Below are 11747 nucleotides of genomic sequence, written 5' to 3'. Positions count from 1 at the left end.
AAGATGTCACATTTTGGTTCTCTGACACCGCACATAGATCAATAACAGGAGTCTGGAGGTTTTACAATTTGGAAAGAGAGAGGGGGGGGTGTCACAGAGAGAGAGGGAGAGAGAGAGCAAGAGAGAGAGAGAGAGAGAGAGAGAGAGAGAGAGAGAGAGAGAGGAAGGGGGAAAGCCATCCTCTTTCCTGCGACTCTATCAGTGGGCAGGCACACGGATGCAAGCTCTCCTACCTCCTGCCCTGTTGCACCCATCCATTCTATTACCCATCCATTCTCTCACCCATCCATCTTTCCATCCATCTATTCATTTTCAAGGGCGTCACAGGGGGTAACTATACTTGACCGAGAGGCGCATGCATGCATGTCTGCGTAAATCCTCATTGCATGTAGGCTACGTTAGCGTCTGCTCTGCGTGTGGATCCGCTGACATGAGGAGCTGAAACAGAACCGACAGGAGGATGAAAATGCTCCGGTTTCGCAGCCCCAGCATCCGCTCCTTGGACCAGGAGGTCCTGTGCACGATCCGCTTACTAGACGACTCTGAGATCTCCTGCAGCATCCAGGTAAGAAAGCATCACACACCTTATGTTCTGTCTCCACTGATTGTAGCAATTATCACGTGGGCACAGCAGATGAGGGTCGTTTAATGAAGACTGTCGTGTGAATTAAGGCCGTGTTTAACATCTTTCCGGTGGTATTGTCTTTTTCTTAACAACAAAGACATTTGAACGTCCTTTTGTATGACTTGGTCCGTTGATTCTGTCCACGGGAAAGGTCTCATGCTTCACACCATGCTGCCTTTATGAGAGATGAAGAGAGAGAGAGAAGTACACAACCATCACAGAACAGTGACTGATCAGCCTGCATGGAGCAAAGTTAGGATGAAGTTAGCTCACAGCAGTGAAAAAGATGTTGTATGGGTGTGGTGGTGATGATAGTGAGGATGATGATGAGGGCAGAATCACCCTGTTATTGATCTCGATTAGTCAAGACCCAGTGTCTGCAGAAAGCTGCGTGAAGACCTGCCTTCTTAGTGTGTGTGATATATATTGTTTTCCAGCTGATAGAAAGCTAAAAGAGTTACTCAGCTGATTTGGTTGAATTGTCTACAAAACTTAAGTCAATCTGAAAGGAGCTCGTTTGGTTATTAAAGTTTCTTAACAGATGTAAGTCAAAGTTCAAGGTTTCAAGGTTCATGTTCAAACCTAGAAGTAGAAAAAAAGCAAGATTAAAGACTAGCACAATTTTTAAAAGATATGTTTTGCTTCTGAATTTCTTGTCAATCTGCCATTAAGTAGCTGGTATTACTGACTGTAGATCAAACACAGAACTTCTGCACTGCCCTCATTTACACAAATTCAGGGGTTAAACCGGATGACTGAGGTTTTCTGTGTGGGTTCTCTTCGGGTGATCCGGCTTTCTCCACAGTTCACAGCCATAACGATTGGGATAATTCATTTGAAGTAACCTGTATGAGTAAGAGCAAAAAAGTTTTTTGTTTTTTTTTTAATGTCAGCCAGTTTGACTCACAGATCACCTGTCCAAGATGAAACCCACTTTATGCACAGTTGTAACTAGCATCCCCTCAAAATATGAACGTCTGATGCACATAAAAGACCGAAAGGGAGGATGGATATGGGGGAAAAAATAAAAATGAAACTGCTTGTTAAAAATCTAACAGAGAAAGTTTTTTGGCAGTCAGAACAAAGTGGAAAATGTTTCTTTTTCCCTGTCTACACAAATAAATGAGATCCTGTGTGGTCCTGGGTGCAGCTGCTGCCAAAGAAGCAGAAGTACATTCAGGTGAATTTGCCAAATTCTGGCTCATGATAAGAACTTCCATATATTTGACTGAGAGTTATACAGAGGAAATATGAGCAAGGATAAAAAGAAGAAAAGGGCCACATCTTCAGCGGTACACTCATCTCCCTGTGAGTTGCAAAGTATGGAGCGCTGTGTGAGCAGCTTGTCTCAGTTTTTAGAAGAAGTCATTATCTGCTTCGGCCTTGTTGTCTGACCCTGAAAGAGCAGAAGTGCTGGCTGCCTGTCAAACTAACTGTTTCACTGCTCTGCTACATGTACCCGATCAAAGATTTACACACTGACACACAGTGCACAGAGCTCAAAGGAGGTAGAAAGAGGGAGATTGTGTTCCCCATGCATGTATACCTGCCTGCTTGTGTCTTTTAGAGCACCGGTGTGTCAAACATCTGTGTTCACTCCAGAGAACATCAAAATGTGTCTTTTCTCCAGGAGATGCATGAATGCAAGAGTCACAGATTGTGAAGGTGTGTGAGTGCTTTCAGTTGTGTGTCTGTGTGTGAAAAGGAAGTGGACATTTATTCTTCTAGCTGACTGCGTCTTCCACGACTTTCTTTAATGGCTTTGTGTTCCGTTGCCGAGCGGCTCCCTTCTACATATTTCATGACATCCTGCTCTCCTCATGCTACACTCCTGCTCAACAACAGCACTTCTCCAGTTTCAGCCACACACACACACACACACACACACACACACACACACACACACACACACACACACACACACACACACACACACACACACACACACACACACACACACACACACACACGCACACTTCCATCCCTCACTTTATCAGCTTTTTCCCCCTCCTTCTGCAACGCTCCTGTCTGTCTTATTTTGTCTTTTCTGCTTCTCTCCATTGAGCTGAATAAGTAGGTCAGGATGAGATACCAGCGACGGTTTTGAATTAAACAGAGTCATAAAAATATTGGGATGAAATTGTGCTTTTTAGAAAATGCGTCACATCTGAGCAGTTTGTTTCATGCCAGTCTGCAACGTTCTTATTACCTTGAATGTTTCATGCTATGGTGCTCATTCTTTTCTAAGCATGAAAAATTGTTGTGTTGGCTGCAGGTCTCTTTAGGGGCAAACGTTTCTGCAGCACATGGATTTATCCTGATTAAATGAAGAATGTTAAATGTCTTCAAAAGCCACGGTAAATGTGAATATTCTTAAGGCAACAGACTATGAAAATTTGCCTCAAAAGGGGATGAATATTTATGACTTCAGTGGTCATTGCGTAACACATGTCTCATCAGTGCAAGTGCAAAAATATACTTAAGACAGCTTTGAAAGAGGTGATTCAAACTGCCTTGCTTGAATTGTAAAAACTGAAGACAAGGTTTCATGAAGAATCATCAGGCATTGTAAATACCCATCGGAAGTGTTAGTGGTTTTGTAGAATAAACTTAAAATTGAGCTAAATGGGGCAAACCTGGGAGAGTTACGAAAGAGCTGGGATGATTTTGTGACATGTTTGGAGACAGAGTCTGAAACTAGGTTCTCCTTTCTCAAAGGAGTACCTATTAAATACTGATTCCAACTCTGATGAGTGTGTAAGTTAAGCCTATGATGCTGCTTGCTAGTACTGCTTTTTCATCAATATCCTACAACATATTTTCTGTTAAATAATGTGTTCTTGTAATCATTGCTTACTAAACTGTAGGACTGTGTTTCTACTTATTCTCTTTTTAAAACAGCCTTTGCGCAAATAGATAAATTTATAAATTAATAAGGTTTGGGAATCAGGGAAGAGGGAGTGATGTTGGGAGTTTTGTGAGGCTGATGGGAGGCTAGGGGTGGGGCAAGGAGATTACGAAGCATCTTTATGGTCCCACACTAGTTCACTCTCCTTGATGTCATCCTTCGATTGTTATGAGCAACACCATTAAAAACAATGCTTAAAAAGGAGTTCAAATATATGAAAGTGCAAAATTCTGAATATAGTTGAAGAATATAGACTAAGATTTTAAACATTAATTTCACACTGATTTGTCTATTTTGAATTCACAAGGTTGATTTTGAAACCAGTGGACTTATGCATGTTGTCCACAGGGACTATACAAAAACATATTCGTGACACTTTTTCTGAAAGGTCAGTTTACAGAACAATAACAAAGAAAACAACCATAAACAGAAGACATTTTAATACAACAAATTTTAATATAAGCACTGTAAAATAGAGAAGATGATAATTTAATCTCTATTTCAAAACAGTTTTTCATTTCTTTACTTAAGTTCTCGAATGCTTAATTGATGCACGCTGCTTTGATTCACATTACAACAATGTGAAGAAAGTGAAGTGTTGTTATGTTCTGGTTGAGAAAATTGGACAGAGTGTGATCAAAGATTAACTTCTCCTCTGTGTACTGGATAATATTTAGATGAATTCCAAAAAAAGATGCATTGGTTTGTAGGAACATAGTTACTGTTATGTTTGTGACTTTAAGAATAGCTGGACAGCAGAGTGTGTGTTTTTTGTGCGCGTGCTTAGGTGTGTGTGTTTGTTCGGTGAGTGTGTCCACAGCCTGGGGGGCTGAATGTGTGCAGTCTGCTGCTCTCATGTTCAGCATTGATGTAAAGTCAGACCTGCTGCAGGAGAGACACACTGAGATCAAAACACAGTGACCTCCTCAGCTCTCACTTCCTCACCTCTTCATCACTGTTCGTGTTCTCCTCAGCATCCCATCTATCCCTCTCCTCTTTCCCGCCAACATTTTCTTCCCCTGAGCTTCTCTGTATTCCTTCACTTCCTTTTCCCTCGGTTTATCCTCTGCTCCACTTTCAGCTTCATATTTGATCACCTTTTCTCACTCTCACATCCTTCGTCTATACCCGCCCCCTCCTCCCATCCTCCCATCCTCTCTCTCTCTCCTCCTCGTCCTTCTCTGTGACACATCATGTATAATTAAGGGTGATCACTGTTCTGCATGGGGCCAACATCAGTCAGTTGTCAGTGATGCGCTCTGATATGAGTGTGTGCGTGGTTGTACTGTAAATGTGTGTGAGGGCGAGATGACCATGCTCACCTGAATGAAAAATGTAGAAGCTGCCTCCAAGCAAAACTGCAGCGATTACAGACATTAATTCACCACGCTTAATGAGAAATAACAGCGCGGGCCTGAAATAGGCTGAACTTTTGTGAGGCTGAAAAAGATCCTGCTGACCGCTCTGTTCCTGCTGGAGTCACCGTATCAATACATCAGCGGTTCAGTCTATTTAAGGATCCTGCAGGTATTGTTTTTCACTGCATCTGCTCTTTTCTCGGTCAAGGAGAGATGTGTGTGTAGCTGAGGTACTGCTGTTCTTTTATTTACTACATTTGTTGTGGCATGTTGTGTTGATGTGTGTGTGTGATGCTGATGCAGTGCGATTGTTGTAGCTGGTAGGCATTCTTTGGTCCAAGTTATAAATAGCATCAGTTTGCTATTCTTATCTCACTCTCTGGCGCCTCTTTGATGCCCCTCCGAAGAAGACTAAAGAGAAATAATCCGTTTTCTGACTTGTGCTCCCAACTGAGAGGAAGCAGACAGAGACGAGACAGCAAAAGGAGGGTAGAAAAAACATCAAAAGAAATGGGTTAGAGGCAAAACACGAGAGATAGGAGATGGTTGATTAGACAAAATATAGGATGACACGCTTGGTCACATTACGTGAGCTGTGAGGATGACGGCAAGAGCTCGGTGTGATGTAGGAAGGAGTGGAAGAGGAAATGAGGTGCAGCAGCAGCAGCTATGGGAAAAAAAAGATTAAGCAGATCATAACATGAAACAGATTTGAAGAGTGGCAGACACGTTTGGTTTTGAAAAGAGAAAGGAAACAAGGTGGAAGGAACTAGAAAAAATAAAGCAGGAAGGAGAAGTGGCGATTAACTAAAGAAGAAGAAATGAACACATGATGAAATAGAAAGCTGAAAAGCAGGTAAGCGAGGTCAGGGGTCACACTCAGAGCTGATTGGTGTTCATTGTTTTGCTGATGACATCACTATTGGATAATCTTTTAGTGTTTGCACCAAGCGGCAACCTGCAGTCCGCATGAGACAATGTTAAGTGCTAAAATCTGCTGTTTCTGGAGTGTTCGCTTGAGGCTGGCTCCGGAAGTAGTGGAAGTCACATACACACCAAGACAAAAAAAGCCATTTCCAAAGCAGAAATTAACCTATTTACAGCCTGGTTCAAAAAATGTCTGCTGTCTGAGTCGCTAATTTTACTACTGGCACCCACTGTACAGGTGGTGATTTTTTTTTTATAACTCGGCCGTTCAGATGATATTAAGATCGCGAGCTCCCCCAATAAGAGGCACAGCTGAGGGTCACGTGACCGACAGTCGCCCTATGGCTGTAGGCAAAGCCATATGGCCGCTATAGCCGATGTGCTTCATTTTCAGTTTCAGAAACAGACGAGTGACGTCAGCGAGACTACGTCCATGTTTTAAAAAGTCTATGGTTTGCACAGCTTGTTCATGGTCACATGCTGGAGGATAACGCTTCTGTAAAACGCTTTAAGATAAAATAAGATAGATAAGATAGCTTTATTAATCCCCTTTAGGGAAACTCGTATGCCACCATTCGCACACTCATGCACACAATACACATTATGACATTTGTTATAGATAAATACACAAAACAAATACCAAATGCCATGATCATGAAGGACAAATACAAAGTCAGTAGTTCACTAACTGCCCTCGACACCTACACATAGAAAAGACAGCAAGAGCAGCACAAGGGCACCTGGAGAACAGACAGGGGCGCCAAGTCATAAATGTTCATTGAAATAACAAACTGCTGCTGGAAAAAAGGACCTTCTGAGTTGTTCAGTGGAGCACACCAGACATCTGCTGATCAGCTTATTGTTGGAGCAGTTTGCAGAAACAATACACCCTTATCTGTTAGATTTACTCTGGATTTATTAATAAGCGTGTCAAGAGGTTTGAAATAACTCCCTTTTTTTTGCAGTGCTAGATGATTTCAGGAAATGGAACAAACAGAGAGTTATTTGAAGACTACAAGGCAAAAAGTATAACTCATTGTAACTCATTGATATATATGAGACCTTTACAGGGAAACTGTAATAGTTTCTCTGGTTTCATAATCAAAAGCAGTTTTATCTTGGTGTTGTGTACAACAGATCTCGTGGTGAGATGTGATCAGTTTGCTGTGTGGCTTGTGTCCAGATTGGAAGTTATAGTTTCAATGTTTTTACATGAAAATATCATACTGTGTTACTAGAACAATCAAGAGCAACCCTAACCCTTTCCCACTTCATGTTTTTGCTTTTATTTTTATAATATGTCAGTAACCAATGAGCAAAATAGAGATGCTCAATTTATGGAATCTTATAAAGGCTGGCAAAACTTTTAAATAAACATGTTTTATATATATTCATCTTTCCCTTATTAAATTCTCCACTTAAAAATGAAGTTAAATCCACAGATACAGAGAAAACAGAAAAAATTGGTGATGAAGAGTACAGAGAGTTCTTTCTCTTATTGGAAGATATCATCGCCATCCTGAGTGTGCGTGGTGTTGCAGCCCTCCTTTGTTACATGTACACTTAATCATTTCTTGTCCTTGTATTGTTAGACACTGAAGCAGTGGGCCAGAGGCAAAGGCAGGCATACATATGCAAAGACACACTGCTGTGTCCCCAAAACAAGCAAACAAACAGACCTTTCAAATGAGCTCGCAGGTTCAAATTCCCCCTCTGTTTTCTGCACACGTTCTCTAATATCTCTGTTTTTCTTTCTTCAAAACTGATCATCCTGTGGTGTAAAGATAAGACAGCTGCTTCCATGCCCCCACCAAGTGCACACACTCAGAACAGCAGCGTTACCGCTTCAGTCATGCCATCATCATTATCATCACACTTTCTCTGTCCTGTGAGTGTCCAGCTGTACACAGTGAGAGGGAGATTGATTGGGCTCCATTATAATGGAAACTGGTTCTGCTCCATATATCGATGATTTACAGCTCTACCTCTAAGCCTATTAGTCTGTGTGGCCAGCCATGAATGCAGGCCCATAACATGTTTTATACCACATGTGCTAATCCATTCATGCTTCATGTGCATCTCTGCAGCAGCGTAGGTGATGATGAAGAGGTGATTGAATTGTCTCTTTCCACACTATAGGACAAGGTCATTTTCACTGTTCTAGGTGCTGCTCATAGAGATGGTCCCAGAGAGACCACCCAGCATAAGGTGGGCCTGAAGAAAACATAAATTGTAAGATAACAGCAACAGAAATGGAATGATAAACAACAAAAGAATAATTTTGCTCATGGAGGCTACAATTTATTACTTCAAGTTAATACATCTGGACTTGGGGTTTATCTGCCAAATGTTTCTTATCTCAGGTCAACTTAAGCCTCACCAGGCAGGCAACTGCTAGCTAGCTGGAAGGTGAGATATTTTGCTGCATTGATAATGACATCAAGCAAAACTGTGTTAGAAACTCACTGAGGCTACATTACAGTGATGGAGAGGTGAGAAAGAGTTAAACTACTCTAAAATACCCTTCTTATGAATCAGCCAAAAAAATGATGACACAGGATTAGCCATATGTCAATTCAGTAGCTCCAGGCAGGCGTCCATTACTGTTGTTGTTCAGTGGCTCAAGAGGCTTAGCTCAGCACATTCTGTCATGCAGCTCATGAGATCAATACCACACTGGAGCCGTGTGGGTTTTATTCTGATATGACATCATTCCTGGACTCTTCACGATGTTGATCAGTTTTTCTCTTTCAAAATAAAAAAATAACAGTTACTGATATGTAGTAAGATGGCTGGAAGAGTTTACAGAGAGGTTTGGTTATGTTGAGGTAAAGTAGTGGAGCCGTGTGGGTTTTATTCTGATATGACATCATTCCTGGACTCTTCAAGATGTTTATCAGTTTTTCTCTTTCAAAATAAAAGAAAACAGTTACTGATAAGTAGTAAGATGGCTGGAAGAGTTTACAGAGAGGTTTGGTTATGTTGAGGTTAAGTATGTCTTTAGAAAGGATTCCCTCTCAGACGCTTTCCATAGTTAAGCTTCCCAGCGGGAAATCTTTGATTTTCTGCTCCTTTCTTTGAGTCTAGTAGCCAGTGCACACAACTGCTATAGCTTTTATTTGAATATTGTATTATGACTATGAATATAAAACAACTCTTAAAGAAGCTAAATGCTAACATTAGCTTTCATTTAATGCCAGCCATAGCTTATTAGAAATGTTGTATTGCCTTGAAATATATGGCCTGTTATCTCTTTTATACTTTTTCTGTCTGTGTTTTTTTTTAATGATCAGTTAAGTAGAGGTAAAATAGTAATGATTTTCCGATAGTAGACTACCCTGTTGGCTGACAACCAGTATCATTGGATTTTAGCACCATTTCAGATCTTTACTCTGAGCGTGACGTCAGCAGAAAATGCCTGCAGCAAGACTGTAGTCAGTTGGTCAATATCTTTATAAAACAACTGAGTCGTTTAAATGTATTTGTGAAGCCAAACATTTTCAAACACAATACATTTTGTAAAATTACCACTTTAACTAAATTCAGCTATTGACAAACAACAATAGGAGTATTGTACAAGTTGTAAAACATTTTGTATTTTGAGTTAGAACATTTTGTAAATGGTGTAACTTTAAGAAAGATGTTCAGTAATCACATACAAGTATTTCTGCATAAAAAGAAAACATTTTAAGAGAAGAGGTTTTAGCTCCATCTTTATTGCCTCCTTTGATCTTCCTCACTGCTGCTCCCACACCCCACACCCAGCCCAGCTATTTGTCTCTGTTGTTCCCTCTTCATCGATCCATTTAAAGGCCGGGGAGTTGAGTTTTGGTATATACAAACTGTCTTTAGAAGCACTGTTAAAAATAGGACAACAGTGTTATTGTGTGTACTTCAAAGCTTGCTCACACTCATCCTAATTGGCAAATGAATTGTCACATTTCTCCAGCAGCATCTTAAATCTCATTTTCCCTGTTGAGAGCTACTGTGACAACAGAAAAGGCCATGAATTGGTGTCTCAGAGAGCTTTTCTCCTGGTTTGGAGGAAGAGGGGCATATCATTATCTTTAAAACCCCTCTGCTCTGTCTCCTTTTCTCACTCTCCTGCTCTTCTCCTCTTCACCCTGTCCCTGTGTGCGCGGATAAGGAGTGTTTTCTGTTTTTTTCACACAGGGGTCGCAAGCATTTAACGCTCGTTCTCCTCGCAGCGTTTCAGTGCAGCCAATTAGGTATGCCGTGTCATGAAATGAATCGTGCTGAAGTCGATAAGAACCAGTCATAATTGAGCTGGCACGCATATTAATTAAACAACAAGGGATGTTTAACTGGGCCAGGACACACAGGGTCCTAGTGCTTGGCTGATTGTTTTCAAAGGGGCAAAATATACTATATATGAAAACATAAACATACACATTTTACATCTGCTTTTGCTCTTTTACCAAGCAAAGCACCGCTGGCAGAGTTACTCCACCTGGAACAATACTTAATATAGAAAACACATATCTCACAGGTTAATCTGCACCAAATTCAGCTGTGTGAAGGAAACATAATATGAAAAGAAATTTATATGGAGACTTAAAAAAACCCTCCTCCTGTTTACTTATGTACTACAGGCAAACTTTACCCCCATAATTCTGCACATAGATGCTGCTGTTTATTTAATAAAAAATAGCGTCAGCTTGTATGCTGAAAACTGATAACCTCCTTTACTCTGTAGGTCACTGAGAGGCATTAGTTTCAGCATTAAACTATTTAAAAAACCAGTCAATTCTTTTACACTGCTGACTTAATCTTTATATTTGTTATAACAGTGTACTAAATGAAAATGTAAAGCAAAGAGCCAATGTGGCACACCCCAATGGCAACCTCCAGTCTAAAAAAATGAGGAAATGTGGTAGTGCTAAAATCTGCAGTTTGTTGAGTGTCCGCTTGAGCCTGGCTCTGGAAGTACAAGGAACCACATACACACCAAGCCAAAAAAGCTTTTTTATTTTATTTTTTTTTACAGCAGAAGTAAACATGTTTACTGACTGGTACAGAAAATGTCTTCCCTTTGAATAACTAATCTCTCTAATGGCACACACTGTAAGGGGTGTGAAATTTTTTTTATAACCTGGCAGTTTAATATTGCAAGTTCACCCAGTCAGGAGCAAAACTCAGCTGATAGTCAGGCACCTTATGGCTTTTAGTGAAGAAGCCTCAAAGCCCACCTCATTTCTAATATGGCTCCTGGTTGCCAACAAATCTCTGCTTCAGAAACAGATGGGTGATGTCTCAGAGACAATGTCCATTTATTACATGGTTTATACATCCACTTTGACATTTAGTCACAAAACAGCATAATCCCAAAACCATAAAAAACAGTCAGAACTGACAGGCTATTGAAACATGATTTAAAAAGTATTTTGGTTTCACTAACCATAATTTCAATGAGAGATAATATAATTTTAAAGATACAGTTTTAAAAAAGTAAGAGTGAAAATGAACTAATAAAGAACATAAAAGTAAAATCAAGATGATTTTATTCCAATCTACATTGAGGCTGTAAAAAGCTCCAGAACTCCTTAAACACAATTCAGCAAAGTGAATCAATGAGCTGCTTAGCATCCAATTATTTTCTCTCAGAGCTGGTGGAGACCAAAACAGAGCAAATAGAGAAAGTGTTTAAGATTTTCATTCATCTGGTGTAGGACTGAACAATTAATCAAATTGAAACTGATACTGCAATGTAACACAATGCAATTTTCAAATCCCAAAGGCTGCAATAAAAAAAGGAGTTTCATGTTCACAGACCCAGAAGGATCATAGGAACTTGTACTCGTTCCTCTTTGAAACCAGCAAAAGTCAGTATGCTGTTATTTTTTTGGCAAAATTATCACACGTCTGCCAATATTATATATTGTTAAATCAGCGGATTTTCTACTGTAAT

The 11747-nt window shown here is 40.2% G+C and overlaps 1 protein-coding gene across 4 annotated transcripts in view; it reads left to right on the top strand.

The window, feature by feature from the left end:
- The first annotated feature begins 176 nt into the window (after window positions 1-176).
- The window catches only part of frmd3 (FERM domain containing 3), a 64818-nt gene continuing 53247 nt past the window's right edge, over window positions 177-11747 (top strand). For 3 of the 4 annotated variants that reach the window (XM_074670162.1, XM_074670163.1, XM_074670161.1), the window contains exon 1: window positions 177-565. In XM_074670162.1, the coding sequence (XP_074526263.1) occupies window positions 461-565 (105 nt within the window). In that variant the 5' untranslated portion in view covers window positions 177-460. The remainder of the gene's footprint in view (window positions 566-11747) is intronic. The other variant, XM_074670164.1, reaches the window with a different exon arrangement.

This window comes from Halichoeres trimaculatus, unplaced genomic scaffold, assembly GCF_033239565.1.
Source record: "Halichoeres trimaculatus isolate MK-OKI-2021-1 unplaced genomic scaffold, fHalTri1.1 fHalTri1_scaffold_5, whole genome shotgun sequence".
Classification (NCBI taxonomy): domain Eukaryota; kingdom Metazoa; phylum Chordata; class Actinopteri; order Labriformes; family Labridae; genus Halichoeres; species Halichoeres trimaculatus.
The sequence above is the reverse complement of the archived record's forward strand: the minus strand, read 5'-3'. Positions and strand labels throughout refer to the sequence as shown.